This window comes from Pecten maximus, unplaced genomic scaffold, assembly GCF_902652985.1.
Source record: "Pecten maximus unplaced genomic scaffold, xPecMax1.1, whole genome shotgun sequence".
Taxonomy (NCBI): Eukaryota; Metazoa; Mollusca; class Bivalvia; order Pectinida; family Pectinidae; genus Pecten; species Pecten maximus.
Genome location: NW_022979738.1, coordinates 27,839 through 42,441, shown reverse-complemented (window position 1 = coordinate 42,441; position 14,603 = coordinate 27,839). Strand labels below are relative to the sequence as shown.

The following is a 14,603-nucleotide window of genomic DNA, read 5'->3' as shown; positions in this document are numbered from 1 at the left end:
TACACTTTACTCCAGTCTCCTGATATATCTACTTTACTCCAGTCGCCTGATATTATACTAATGTTTGGTGTTATTATCTAATTGGCCGCTATCATCCCCGAATATAACAGAAACTTGATGAAAATAACGAGTTAAAGCGACACCAAACAATGGACTTGTTCCATGTTCCACGCCAAAGTGTTCCCAAACCATCTAAGTTGTAAATGAGAACAAGAAATATGACATTGCTATGCATAATATATTCCGGAACAACATAATAAAATATTCCATCAAAGAGTTTTCGTTGGAACGCGATCGTTAATTTTAAGTTTGCACAAGGTTTACGTGGCAACCTTCCGAATGCCCCAGATGACGTCACTATGAAATGAAGTGACGTTTGTCAGTTTTCCGAACCACTTTTGCGATCAATGCAACACATCCTGTACTCAAATCACCTGGCGCGCCTCCTAGTGGTGGGTTTTGCCTTCTTTGTCTTGGTGACAGCATACCGAGCCATGGCGGCCTTTGACGTGACGAGTCTGTATTTTCCCTGACAGAGGTTGATGGCGTCCGAAAGGACAATGACAGAAAAGAAAGCTAGCATCAGACAAACTCCACACAGTCCCAGAGCTTTGGACGTGAGCTGTTTATTGTCAGCGCTCACATGCTTACGTATGTAGGAGGACAAACGTTTCTTGTTGAGAGTGAGATCCTCTACGACACTTATCAACCAGCGCTGTAACATTACATCAGTTAGGCGATCACTGTTTACCTTACAGAATGTTCGACAGGTGATGACGTTGTTGGTAGGCGTACCGTTGTGGTAGAGGCACTGCCCGGACGGTAATGTCGAGGTGGTACGATTTACCACCGTAGTACTACTGGCAGCTGATGTTGTTATGTCAGCTGTATAAGGTAGTAGATCTGTACTCCTCTCCGTACATGTGATGTTACCAGCGGATCGAGAAGTTTCTGAAAAAACATGCAGAATAATCAATCTCTGTTGATAGTTTGTACAACAAACCGTGACAAGGTGATAGTTTGTACAACATACCGTGACAGGTCGATAGTTTGTACAACATACCGTGACAAGTCGATAGTACAACATACCGTGACAAGTAGATAGTTTGTACAACATACCGTGACAAGTTGATAGTACAACATACCGTGACAAGTTGATAGTTTGTCCAACATACCGTGACAAGTCGATAGTTTGTACAACATACCGTGACAAGTTGATAGTTTGTACAACATACCGGGAAAAGTTGATAGTTTGTATAACAAACCGTGACAAGTTGATAGTTTGTACAACATACCGTGACAAGTCGATAGTTTGAACAACATATCGTTACAAGTTGATAGTTTATACAACATACCGTGTCAAGTCGATAGTACAACATACCGTGACAAGTCGATAGTTTGTACAACAAACCGTGACAAGTTGATAGTTTGTACAACAAACCGTGACAAGTTGATAGTTTGTACAACAAACCGTGACAAGTTGATAGTTTATACAACATACCGTGACAAGTTGACAGTTTGTACAACATACTGTGACAAGTTGATAGTTTGTACAACATACTGTGACAAGTTGATAGTTTGTACAACATACCGTGACAAGTTGATAGTTTGTACAGTATCGTGACAAGTTGATAGTTTGTACAACATACCGTGACAAGTTGATAGTTTGTACAACATATCGTGACAAGTCGATAGTAAAACAAACCGTGACAAGTTGATAGTACAACATACCGTGAAAAGTTGATAGTACAACATACCGTGACAAGTCGATAGTTTGTACAACATACCGTGACAAGTTGATAGTTTGTACCACAAACCGTGACAAGTCGATGGTTTGTACAACACCGTGACAAGTTGATAGTTTGTACAACATACCGTGACAAGTCGATGGTTTGTACAACATACCGTGACATGTTGATAGTTTGTACAACATACCATGACAAGTCGATAGTTTGTACAACATACCGTGACAAGTCGATGGTTTGTACAACATACCGTGACAGGTCGATAGTTTGTACCACAAACCATGACAAGTTGATAGTTTGTACAACATACCGTGACAAGTTGATAGTTTGTACAACATACAGTGACAAGTCGATAGTACAACATACCGTGACAAGTCGATAGTATAACAAACCGTGACAAGTTGATAGTTTGTACAACATACCGTGACAAGTTGATAGTTTATACAACAAACCGTGACAAGTTGATAGTTTGTACAACATACCGTAACAAGTCGATAGTTTGTACAACATACCGTAACAAGTTGATAGTTTATACAACATACCGTGTCAAGTCGATAGTACAACATACCGTGACAAGTTGGTAGTACAACATACCATAACAAGTTGGTAGTTTGTACCACAAACCGTGACAAGTCGATGGTTTGTACAACATACCATGACAAGTTGATAGTTTGTACAACATACCGTGACAAGTCGATGGTTTGTACAACATACCGTGACAAGTTGATAGTTTGTACAACATACCGTGACAAGTCGATAGTACAACATACCGTGACAAGTTGATAATACAACATACCGTGACAAGTTGATTGTTTATACAACATACCGTGACAAGTTGATAGTTTGTACAACAAACCATGACAAGTTGATAGTTTGTACAACAAACCGTGACAAGTCGATTGTACAACATACCGCGACAAGTCGATAGTACAACATACCGTGACAAGTTGATAGTTTGTACAAAAAACCGTGACAAGTTGATAGTTTGTACAACAAGCCATGACAAGTTGATAGTTTGTACAACATACCATAACAAGTTGATAGTACAACATACCGTGACAAGTTGATAGTTTGTACAACAAACCGTGACAAGTTGATAGTTGTACAACATACCGTGACAAGTCGATAGTACAACATACCGTGACAAGTTGATAGTTTGTACAACATACCGTGACAAGTTGATAGTTTGTACAACATACCGTGACAAGTCGATGGTTTGTACAACATACCGTGACAAGTCGATAGTACAACATACCGTGACAAGTCGATAGTACAACATACCATAACAAGTTGATAGTTTGTACAACAAACCATGACAAGTTGATAGTACAACATACCGTGACAAGTTGATTGTTTATACAACAAACCGCGACAAGTCGATAGTTTGTACAACAAACCGTGACAAGTTGATAGTTTGTACAACAAACCGTGACAAGTTGATAGTTTGTACAACAAACCGTGACAAGTTGATAGTTTATACAACATACCGTGACAAGTTGACAGTTTGTACAACATACTGTGACAAGTTGATAGTTTGTACAACATACTGTGACAAGTTGATAGTTTGTACAACATACCGTGACAAGTTGATAGTTTGTACAACATATCGTGACAAGTCGATAGTAAAACAAACCGTGACAAGTTGATAGTACAACATACCGTGAAAAGTTGATAGTACAACATACCGTGACAAGTCGATAGTTTGTACAACATACCGTGACAAGTTGATAGTTTGTACCACAAACCGTGACAAGTCGATGGTTTGTACAACACCGTGACAAGTTGATAGTTTGTACAACATACCGTGACAAGTCGATGGTTTGTACAACATACCGTGACATGTTGATAGTTTGTACAACATACCATGACAAGTCGATAGTTTGTACAACATACCGTGACAAGTCGATGGTTTGTACAACATACCGTGACAGGTCGATAGTTTGTACCACAAACCATGACAAGTTGATAGTTTGTACAACATACCGTGACAAGTTGATAGTTTGTACAACATACAGTGACAAGTCGATAGTACAACATACCGTGACAAGTCGATAGTATAACAAACCGTGACAAGTTGATAGTTTGTACAACATACCGTGACAAGTTGATAGTTTATACAACAAACCGTGACAAGTTGATAGTTTGTACAACATACCGTAACAAGTCGATAGTTTGTACAACATACCGTAACAAGTTGATAGTTTATACAACATACCGTGTCAAGTCGATAGTACAACATACCGTGACAAGTTGGTAGTACAACATACCATAACAAGTTGGTAGTTTGTACCACAAACCGTGACAAGTCGATGGTTTGTACAACATACCGTGACAAGTTGATAGTTTGTACAACATACCGTGACAAGTCGATGGTTTGTACAACATACCGTGACAAGGTGATAGTTTGTACAACATACCGTGACAAGTCGATAGTACAACATACCGTGACAAGTTGATAATACAACATACCGTGACAAGTTGATTGTTTATACAACATACCGTGACAAGTTGATAGTTTGTACAACAAACCATGACAAGTTGATAGTTTGTACAACAAACCGTGACAAGTCGATTGTACAACATACCGCGACAAGTCGATAGTACAACATACCGTGACAAGTTGATAGTTTGTACAAAAAACCGTGACAAGTTGATAGTTTGTACAACAAGCCATGACAAGTTGATAGTTTGTACAACATACCATAACAAGTTGATAGTACAACATACCGTGACAAGTTGATAGTTTGTACAACAAACCGTGACAAGTTGATAGTTGTACAACATACCGTGACAAGTCGATAGTACAACATACCGTGACAAGTTGATAGTTTGTACAACATACCGTGACAAGTTGATAGTTTGTACAACATACCGTGACAAGTCGATGGTTTGTACAACATACCGTGACAAGTCGATAGTACAACATACCGTGACAAGTCGATAGTACAACATACCATAACAAGTTGATAGTTTGTACAACAAACCATGACAAGTTGATAGTACAACATACCGTGACAAGTTGATTGTTTATACAACAAACCGCGACAAGTCGATAGTTTGTACAACATACCGTGACAAGTCGATAGTTTGTACAACATACCGTAACAAGTTGATAGTTTATACAACATACCGTGACAAGTTGGTAGTTTGTACCACAAACCGTGACAGGTCGATGGTCTGTACAACATACCGTGACAAGTTGATAGTTTGTACAACATACCGTGTCAAGTCGATAGTACAACATACCGTGACAAGTCGATAGTTTGTACAACAAACCGTGACAAGTTGATAGTTTGTACAACAAACCGTGACAAGTTGATAGTTTGTACAACAAACCGTGACAAGTTGATAGTTTATACAACATACCGTGACAAGTTGACAGTTTGTACAACATACTGTGACAAGTTGATAGTTTGTACAACATACTGTGACAAGTTGATAGTTTGTACAACATACCGTGACAAGTTGATAGTTTGTACAGTATCGTGACAAGTTGATAGTTTGTACAACATACCGTGACAAGTTGATAGTTTGTACAACATATCGTGACAAGTCGATAGTAAAACAAACCGTGACAAGTTGATAGTACAACATACCGTGAAAAGTTGATAGTACAACATACCGTGACAAGTCGATAGTTTGTACAACATACCGTGACAAGTTGATAGTTTGTACCACAAACCGTGACAAGTCGATGGTTTGTACAACACCGTGACAAGTTGATAGTTTGTACAACATACCGTGACAGGTCGATAGTTTGTACAACATACAGTGACAAGTTGATAGTTTGTACAACATACCGTGACAAGTCGATGGTTTGTACAACATACCGTGACAAGTTGATAGTACAACATACCGTGACAGGTTGATAGTTTGTACAACATACCGTGACAAGTTGATAGTTTGTACAACATACCATAACAAGTTGATAGTTTGTACAACATACCGTGACAAGTTGATAGTTTGTACAACAAACCGTGACAAGTAGATAGTTGTACAACATACCATGACAAGTTGATAGTACAACATACCGTGACAAGTTGATAGTTTGTACAACAAACCGTGACAAGTCGATAGTTTGTACAACATACCGTGACAAGTCGATGGTTTGTACAACATACCGTAACAAATTGATAGCTTGTACAACATACCGTGACAAGTTGATAGTTTGTACAACATACCGTGACAAGTCGATGGTTTGTACAACATACCGTGACAAGTTGATAGTACAACATACCGTGACAAGTTGATAGTTTGTACAACATACCGTGACAGGTCGATAGTTTGTACAACATACAGTGACAAGTTGATAATTTTTACAACATACCGTGACAAGTCGATGGTTTGTACAACATACCGTGACAAGTTGATAGTACAACATACCGTGACAGGTTGATAGTTTGTACAACATACCGTGACAAGTTGATAGTTTGTACAACATACCATAACAAGTTGATAGTTTGTACAACATACCGTGACAAGTTGATAGTTTGTACAACAAACCGTGACAAGTTGATAGTTGTACAACATACCATGAAAAGTTGATAGTACAACATACCGTGACAAGTTGATAGTTTGTACAACAAACCGTGACAAGTCGATAGTTTGTACAACATACCGTGACAAGTCGATAGTTTGTACAACATACCGTGACAACTTGATAGTTTGTACAACATACCGTGACAACTTGATACAAATGTAGTTTGTACAACATACCGTGACATGTTGATAGTTTGTACAACATACCGTGACAAGTCGATAATACAACATACCGTGACAAGTTGATAGTTTGTACAACAAACCGTGACAAGTCGATAGTTTGTACAACATACCGTGACAAGTCGATAGTTTGTACAACATACCGTAACAAGTTGATAGTTTATACAACATACCGTGTCAAGTCGATAGTACAACATACCGTGACAAGTTGATAATTTGTACAACATACCGTGACAAGTTGATAGTTTGTACAACATTATAAAACCTTACCGTACGTAGTTACCACGGCTGACTTGACAGTGGTTGATCCAGTGAGAGTCTCCATTATAAAACCTTACTTATCGTACGTTGTTACCACGGCTGACTTGACAGTGGTTGATCCAGTGAGAGTCTCCATTATAAAACCTTACTTATCGTACGTTGTTACCACGGCTGACTTGAGAGTGGTTGATCCAGTGAGAGTCTCCATTATAAAACCTTACTTATCGTACGTTGTTACCACGGCTGACGTGACAATGGTTGATCCAGTGAGAGTCTCCATTATAAAACCTTACTTATCGTACGTTGTTACCATGGCTGACGTGACAGTGGTTGATCCAGTGAGAGCCTCCATTATAAAACGTTACCGTACGTAGTTACCACGGCTGACTTGACAGTGGTTGATCCAGTGAGAGTCTCCATTATAAAACCTTACTTACCGTACGTTGGTACCATGGCTCACGTGACAGTGGTTGATCCAGTGAGAGTCTCCATTATAAAACCTTACTTACCGTACGTTGTTTCCACGGCTGACGTGACAGTGGTTGATCCAGTGAGAGTCTCCATTATAAAACCTTACTTACCGCGCGTTGTTACCACGGCTGACGTGACAGTGGTTGATCCAGTGAGAGTCTCCATTATAAAACCTTACTTACCGTGCGTTGTTACCACGGCTGACTTGAGAGTGGTTGATCTAGTGAGAGTCTCCATTATAAAACCTTACTTACCGTACGTTGTTACCATGTCTGATGTGACAGTGGTTGATGTCGGTGATGCCGCGAAACCTGTAACCAAATTTCACAAGCAGTTATAAGTTGTGTGACGTGTAGGAAGTTGTCATTCGACCCATTTTTGTGTTACGTTTCGAATAAAACCTGTGTTGAGTCAGTTTCTCTGTACTTTATCAAATACCTGATTTACTAAATGAAATGTTGACATAAAATATACACAGTTTGGATAAAAACATGTTCTTGTTGATAGTGATGGGACAGTCGAAAAATGTAACAGATTGCACCGCTGATTTATTGACAACAAAAATATTCGATATTATAGACCCAAGTCTTCAAGTCAGGTTCAATCGAAAGTGAGATGAAAGTCAATTTGTCAGATAATTAGAAGTCCTAAGATAAAGTAAAGATATTCTTGTGAGCTTTTCAAAGTCAAGCGTGATTATTCCATGAGGACTTTGATTTCGATTCTGTATGACAATACAGGATTCCGATTGATATGTACGAGTCGCCAACTTATCAGATTGTTTGTTTAGAAGTATGCAAACTTAAAGATTGGAAATGATACATATCTAAGGGAAAGTTATGCAAATATCTGAACACATGTTTCTGTTCTCAGAACTATTCCGAGGGAGGGTATTATTTCAAAATGGCTTAAGAAGCAAAACGATAATAACATGTTAGATGATATGCAAAGTAAGAAGTTACATTTTTGAATATATTAGGAACAAGAGATAAAAATGCGTAATTTTATCATCTTCCTATTGTCCTCCGTTTGTTATTATAATTGAAAAAAAATTCTTCAAACACTTCGAAATAAATGAAATAAAATATTTATACTTGTTTTATTAGTACACAAGAACCGACACTCATTAAAGTGAAATTTCTACTTTCAAAATGGCCGCCATGTTCCCTGATAACCACACATATCAAATTATCTTCCAACTGCTAAACCAGCTAATCTGGAATCAAGTCCTAGAATCTGATTGGCCATGTCAGTTCTGGTCTACATCGTAGTTCTAACTGTCGACCATGCCTAATAGGTTGGCCCGATAGATCTCGTAGTCACCATCATCATTGAGGTGCTCACTGATGTGATTTTGGTATGTGACACAGGATATTGTCCGAAGATGTTCCATGTCTAACTTTAGAAAGTAACAATTTCCCGAAATCGCATCTAGCTTGACAAATAATGACTTGGCCCTTCTGGTAAGACCTGCCTCATCTTTCACACACTGAGTTGGGTGTTATGAATACGAAGGCGCTTTCAATTTTTTAGTCAGTGCCATGTCCCTTGCGTAGACGGATGGATGGCGATAGGTCAACTGTAATCAAGGTAGAGGGATGGATGGCGATAGGTCAACTGTAATCAAGGTAGAGGAATGGATGGCGATAGGTCAACTGTAATCAAGGTAGAGGGATGGATGGCGATTGGTCAACTGTAATCAAGGTAGAGGAATGGATGGCGATAGGTCAACTTCAATCAAGGTAGACGGATGGATGGCGATAGGTCAACTGTAATCAAGGTAGACGGATGGATGGCGATAGGTCAACTTCAATCAAGGTAGACGGATGGATGGCGATAGGTCAACTGTAATCAAGGTAGACGGATGGATGGCGATAGGTCAACTTCAATCAAGGTAGACGGGTGGATGGCGATAGGTCAACTGTAATCAAGGTAGACATATGGATGAAGATAGGTCTACTGTAATCAAGGTAGACGGATGGATGGCGATAGGTCAACTGTAATCAAGGTAGACGGATGGATGGCGATAGGTCAACTGTAATCAAAGTAGAGGGATGGATGGCGATAGGTCAACTGTAATCAAGGTAGAGGGATGGATGAAGAGAGGTCTACTGTAATCAAGGTAGACGGATGGATTACAATAGGTCTACTGTAATCAAGGTTGACAGACGGATGACGATAGGTCAACCATTATCCAGGTAGATAGATGGATAACGATAGGTCAATTTTGAGAGGGATGTACGTAAGTTGAACTCCCTATATTAACCTTGTTAACGGATTTGTTTGGTGATCCCCAGATAGTATCACGACCATTACAATCACTCATATTGATAAACGGGTCTGGCAATTGCGTCTCTAGGTTGTTCAGTAAGTCACATGTCAAAGGGTCTTTTCGGGGAAGGTATATAGTTTTTAAGTCGTGGCTACTGTATGTGGTATATTGTTTTTAGGTCGTGACCTCCTGTGTGTGGTATATTGTTGTATGGTCGTGGCCTGCTGTATGTGGTATATTGTTTTAGGTCGTGGCCTGCTGTATGTGGAATATTGTTTTAGGTCGTGGCCTGCTGTATGTGGTATATTGTTTTTAGGTTGTGGTCTGCTGTATGTGGAATATTGTTGTATGGTCGTGGCCTGCTGTATGTGGTATATTGTTGTACGGTCGTGGCCTGCTGTATGTGGTATATTGTTGTACGGTCGTGGCCTGCTGTATGTGGTATATTGTTGTACGGTCGTGGCCTGCTGTATGTGGTATATTGTTGTATGGTCGTGGCCTGCTGTATGTGGTATATTGTTTTTAGGTTGTGGCCTGCTGTATGTGGAATAATGATATAGGTCGTGACCTCCTGTGTGTGGTATATTGTTGAACGGTCGTGGCCTGCTGTATGTGGTATATTGTTTTTAGGTCGTGGCCTGCTGTATGTGGTATATTGTTTTTAGGTTGTGGCCTGCTGTATGTGGTATATTGTTGTATGGTCGTGGCCTGTTGTATGTGGTATATTGTTGTACGGTCGTGGCCTGCTGTATGTGGTATATTGTTGTACGGTCGTGGCCTGCTGTATGTGGTATATTGTTTTTAGGTTGTGGCCTGCTGTATGTGGTATATTGTTTTTAGGTCGTGGCCTGCTGTATGTGGTATATTGTTTTTAGGTCGTGGCCTGCTGTATGTGGTATATTGTTGTACGGTCGTGGCCTGCTGTATGTGGTATATTGTTGTATGGTCGTGGCCTGCTGTATGTGGTATATTGTTGTACGGTCGTGGCCTGCTGTATGTGGTGTATTGTTGTATGGTCGTGGCCTGCTGTATGTGGTATATTGTTGTATGGTCGTGACCTGCTGTATGTGGTATATTGTTGTATGGTCGTAGCTTGCTGTATGTGGTATATTGTTTTTTGGTCGTGGCCTGTTGTATGTAGTATATTGTTGTACGGTCGTGGCCTGCTGTATGTGGTATATTGTTTAAGGTTGTGGCCTGCTGTATGATATATATTGTTTTTAGATCGTGGCCTACTGTATGTGGTATATTATTCATAGATCGTAGCCTGCTGTATGTGGTATATTGTTGTATGGTCATGGCCTGCTGTATGTGGTATATTGTTGTATGGTCGTGGCCTGCTGTATGTGGTATATTGTTGTAGGTTGCGGCCTGCTGTATGTGGTATATTGTTTTTAGGTTGTGGCCTGCTGTATGTGGAATATTGTTTTTAGGTCGTGGCCTGCTGTATGTGGTATATTGTTTTTAGGTCGTGGCCTGCTGTATGTAGTATATTGTTGTACGGTCGTGGCCTGCTGTATGTGGTATATTGTTGTATGGTCGTGGCCTGCTGTATGTGGCATGTTGTTGTACGGTCGTGGCCTGCTGTATGTGGTGTATTGTTGTATGGTCGTGGCCTGCTGTATGTGGTATATTGTTGTATGGTCGTGACCTGCTGTATGTGGTATATTGTTGTATGGTCGTAGCTTGCTGTATGTGGTATATTGTTTTTTGGTCGTGGCCTGTTGTATGTAGTATATTGTTGTACGGTCGTGGCCTGCTGTATGTGGTATATTGTTTTAAGGTTGTGGCCTGCTGTATGATATATATTGTTTTTAGATCGTGGCCTACTGTATGTGGTATATTATTCATAGATCGTAGCCTGCTGTATGTGGTATATTGTTGTATGGTCGTGGCCTGCTGTATGTGGTATATTGTTGTATGGTCGTGGCCTGCTGTATGTGGTATATTGTTGTAGGTTGCGGCCTGCTGTATGTGGTATATTGTTTTTAGGTCGTGGCCTGCTGTATGTGGTATATTGTTGTACGGTCGTGGCCTGCTGTATGTGGTATATTGTTTTTAGGGCGTGGCCTGCTGTATGTGGTATATTGTTTTTATGTCGTGGCCTGCTGTATGTGGTATATTGTTTTTAGGTCATGGTCTGCTGTGTATGGTATATTGTTGTACGGTCGTGACCTGCTGTATGTGGTATATTGTTGTATGGTCGTGGCCTGCTGTATGTGGTATATTGCTATATGGTTGTGGCCTGCTGTATGTGGTATATTGTTTTAAAGTCGTGGCCTGCTGTATGTGGTATATTGTTTTTAGGTCGTGGCCTGCTGTATGTGGTATATTGTTGTATGGTCGAGGCCTGCTGTATGTGGTATATTGTTGTACGGTCGTGACCTCCTGTGTGTGGTATATTGTTGAACGGTCGTGGCCTGCTGTATGTGGTATATTGTTTTTAGGTCGTGGCCTGCTGTATGTGGTATATTGTTATATGGTTGTGGCCTGCTGTATGTGGTATATTGTTGAACGGTCGTGGCCTGCTGTATATGGTATATTGTTGTATGGTCGTGGTCTGCTGTATGTGGTATATTGTTATATGGTTGTGGCCTGCTGTATGTGGTATATTGTTGAACGGTCGTGGCCTGCTGTATATGGTATATTGTTGTATGGTCGTGGTCTGCTGTATGTGGTATATTGTTATATGGTTGTGGCCTGCTGTATGTGGTATATTGTTTTTAGGTTGTGGCCTGCTGTGTATGGTATATTGTTGTACGGTCGTGGCCTGCTGTATGTGGTATATTGTTGTACGGTCGTGACCTGCTGTATGTGGTATATTGTTGTATGGTCGTGGCCTGCTGTATGTGGTATATTGTTATATGGTTGTGGCCTGCTGTATGTGGTATATTGTTTTTAGGTTGTGGCCTGCTGTATGTGGTATATTGTTTTTAGGTCGTGGCCTGCTGTATGTGGTATATTGCTGTATGGTCGAGGCCTGCTGTATGTGGTATATTGTTGTACGGTCGAGGCCTGCTGTATGTGGTACATTGTTGTACGGTCGTGGCCTGCTGTATGTGGTATATGGTTTTTAGGTCGTGACCTCCTGTGTGTGGTATATTGTTGAACGGTCGTGGCCTGCTGTATGTGGTATATTGTTTTTAGGTCGTGGCCTGCTGTATGTGGTATATTGTTTTTAGGTCGTGGCCTGCTGTATGTGGTATATTGTTTTTAGGTCGTGATCTGCTGTATGTGGTATAATGATATAGGTCGTGGCCTGCTGTATGTGGTATATTGTTTTTAGGTCGTGGCCTGCTGTATGTGGTATAATGATATAGGTCGTGACCTCCTGTGTGTGGTATATTGTTGAACGGTCGTGGCCTGCTGTATGTGGTATATTGTTTTTAGGGTCGTGGCCTGCTGTATGTGGTATATTGTGTTTAGGTCGTGGCCTGCTGTATGTGGTATATTGTTGTATGGTCGTGGCCTGCTGTATGTGGTATATTGTTGTATGGTCGTAGCTTGCTGTATGTGGTATATTGTTTTTTGGTCGTGGCCTGTTGTATGTAGTATATTGTTGTACGGTCGTGGCCTGCTGTATGTGGTATATTGTTTTAAGGTTGTGGCCTGCTGTATGATATATATTGTTTTTAGATCGTGGCCTACTGTATGTGGTATATTATTCATAGATCGTAGCCTGCTGTATGTGGTATATTGTTGTATGGTCGTGGCCTGCTGTATGTGGTATATTGTTGTATGGTCGTGGCCTGCTGTATGTGGTATATTGTTGTAGGTTGCGGCCCGCTGTATGTGGTATATTGTTTTTAGGTCGTGGCCTGCTGTATGTGGTATATTGTTGTACGGTCGTGGCCTGCTGTATGTGGTATATTGTTTTTAGGGCGTGGCCTGCTGTATGTGGTATATTGTTTTTATGTCGTGGCCTGCTGTATGTGGTATATTGTTTTTAGGTCATGGTCTGCTGTGTATGGTATATTGTTGTACGGTCGTGACCTGCTGTATGTGGTATATTGTTGTATGGTCGTGGCCTGCTGTATGTGGTATATTGCTATATGGTTGTGGCCTGCTGTATGTGGTATATTGTTTTAAAGTCGTGGCCTGCTGTATGTGGTATATTGTTTTTAGGTCGTGGCCTGCTGTATGTGGTATATTGTTGTATGGTCGAGGCCTGCTGTATGTGGTATATTGTTGTACGGTCGTGACCTCCTGTGTGTGGTATATTGTTGAACGGTCGTGGCCTGCTGTATGTGGTATATTGTTTTTAGGTCGTGGCCTGCTGTATGTGGTATATTGTTATATGGTTGTGGCCTGCTGTATGTGGTATATTGTTGAACGGTCGTGGCCTGCTGTATATGGTATATTGTTGTATGGTCGTGGTCTGCTGTATGTGGTATATTGTTATATGGTTGTGGCCTGCTGTATGTGGTATATTGTTGAACGGTCGTGGCCTGCTGTATATGGTATATTGTTGTATGGTCGTGGTCTGCTGTATGTGGTATATTGTTATATGGTTGTGGCCTGCTGTATGTGGTATATTGTTTTTAGGTTGTGGCCTGCTGTGTATGGTATATTGTTGTACGGTCGTGGCCTGCTGTATGTGGTATATTGTTGTACGGTCGTGACCTGCTGTATGTGGTATATTGTTGTATGGTCGTGGCCTGCTGTATGTGGTATATTGTTATATGGTTGTGGCCTGCTGTATGTGGTATATTGTTTTTAGGTTGTGGCCTGCTGTATGTGGTATATTGTTTTTAGGTCGTGGCCTGCTGTATGTGGTATATTGTTGTATGGTCGAGGCCTGCTGTATGTGGTATATTGTTGTACGGTCGAGGCCTGCTGTATGTGGTACATTGTTGTACGGTCGTGGCCTGCTGTATGTGGTATATGGTTTTTAGGTCGTGACCTCCTGTGTGTGGTATATTGTTTTTAGGTCGTGGCCTGCTGTATGTGGTATATTGTTTTATGGTCGTGGCCTGCTGTATGTGGTATATTGTTGTATGGTCGTGGCCTGCTGTATGTGGTATATTGTTTTTATGGTCGGTGGCCTGCTGTATGTTGGTATATTTGTTTGTAGGTCATTGCCTTGCTGACTGTGGTATATTGTTTTTACGGTCGATGGCCTTGCCTGTAGTGTG

At 40.7% G+C, this 14,603-nt stretch overlaps 1 protein-coding gene across 1 annotated transcript; it reads right to left on the bottom strand.

The window, feature by feature from the left end:
• Positions 1-248: 248 nt before the first annotated feature.
• On the bottom strand, positions 249-7,546 carry LOC117319150. The gene is made up of 2 exons (XM_033873996.1): positions 7,451-7,546; positions 249-951 (listed from the first exon to the last, which is right to left on the bottom strand). The coding sequence occupies exons 1-2, from the start codon at positions 7,464-7,466 to the stop codon at positions 431-433; spliced, it is 537 nt and encodes a 178-aa protein (XP_033729887.1). The 5' UTR covers positions 7,467-7,546; the 3' UTR covers positions 249-430.
• Positions 7,547-14,603: the final 7,057 nt, after the last annotated feature.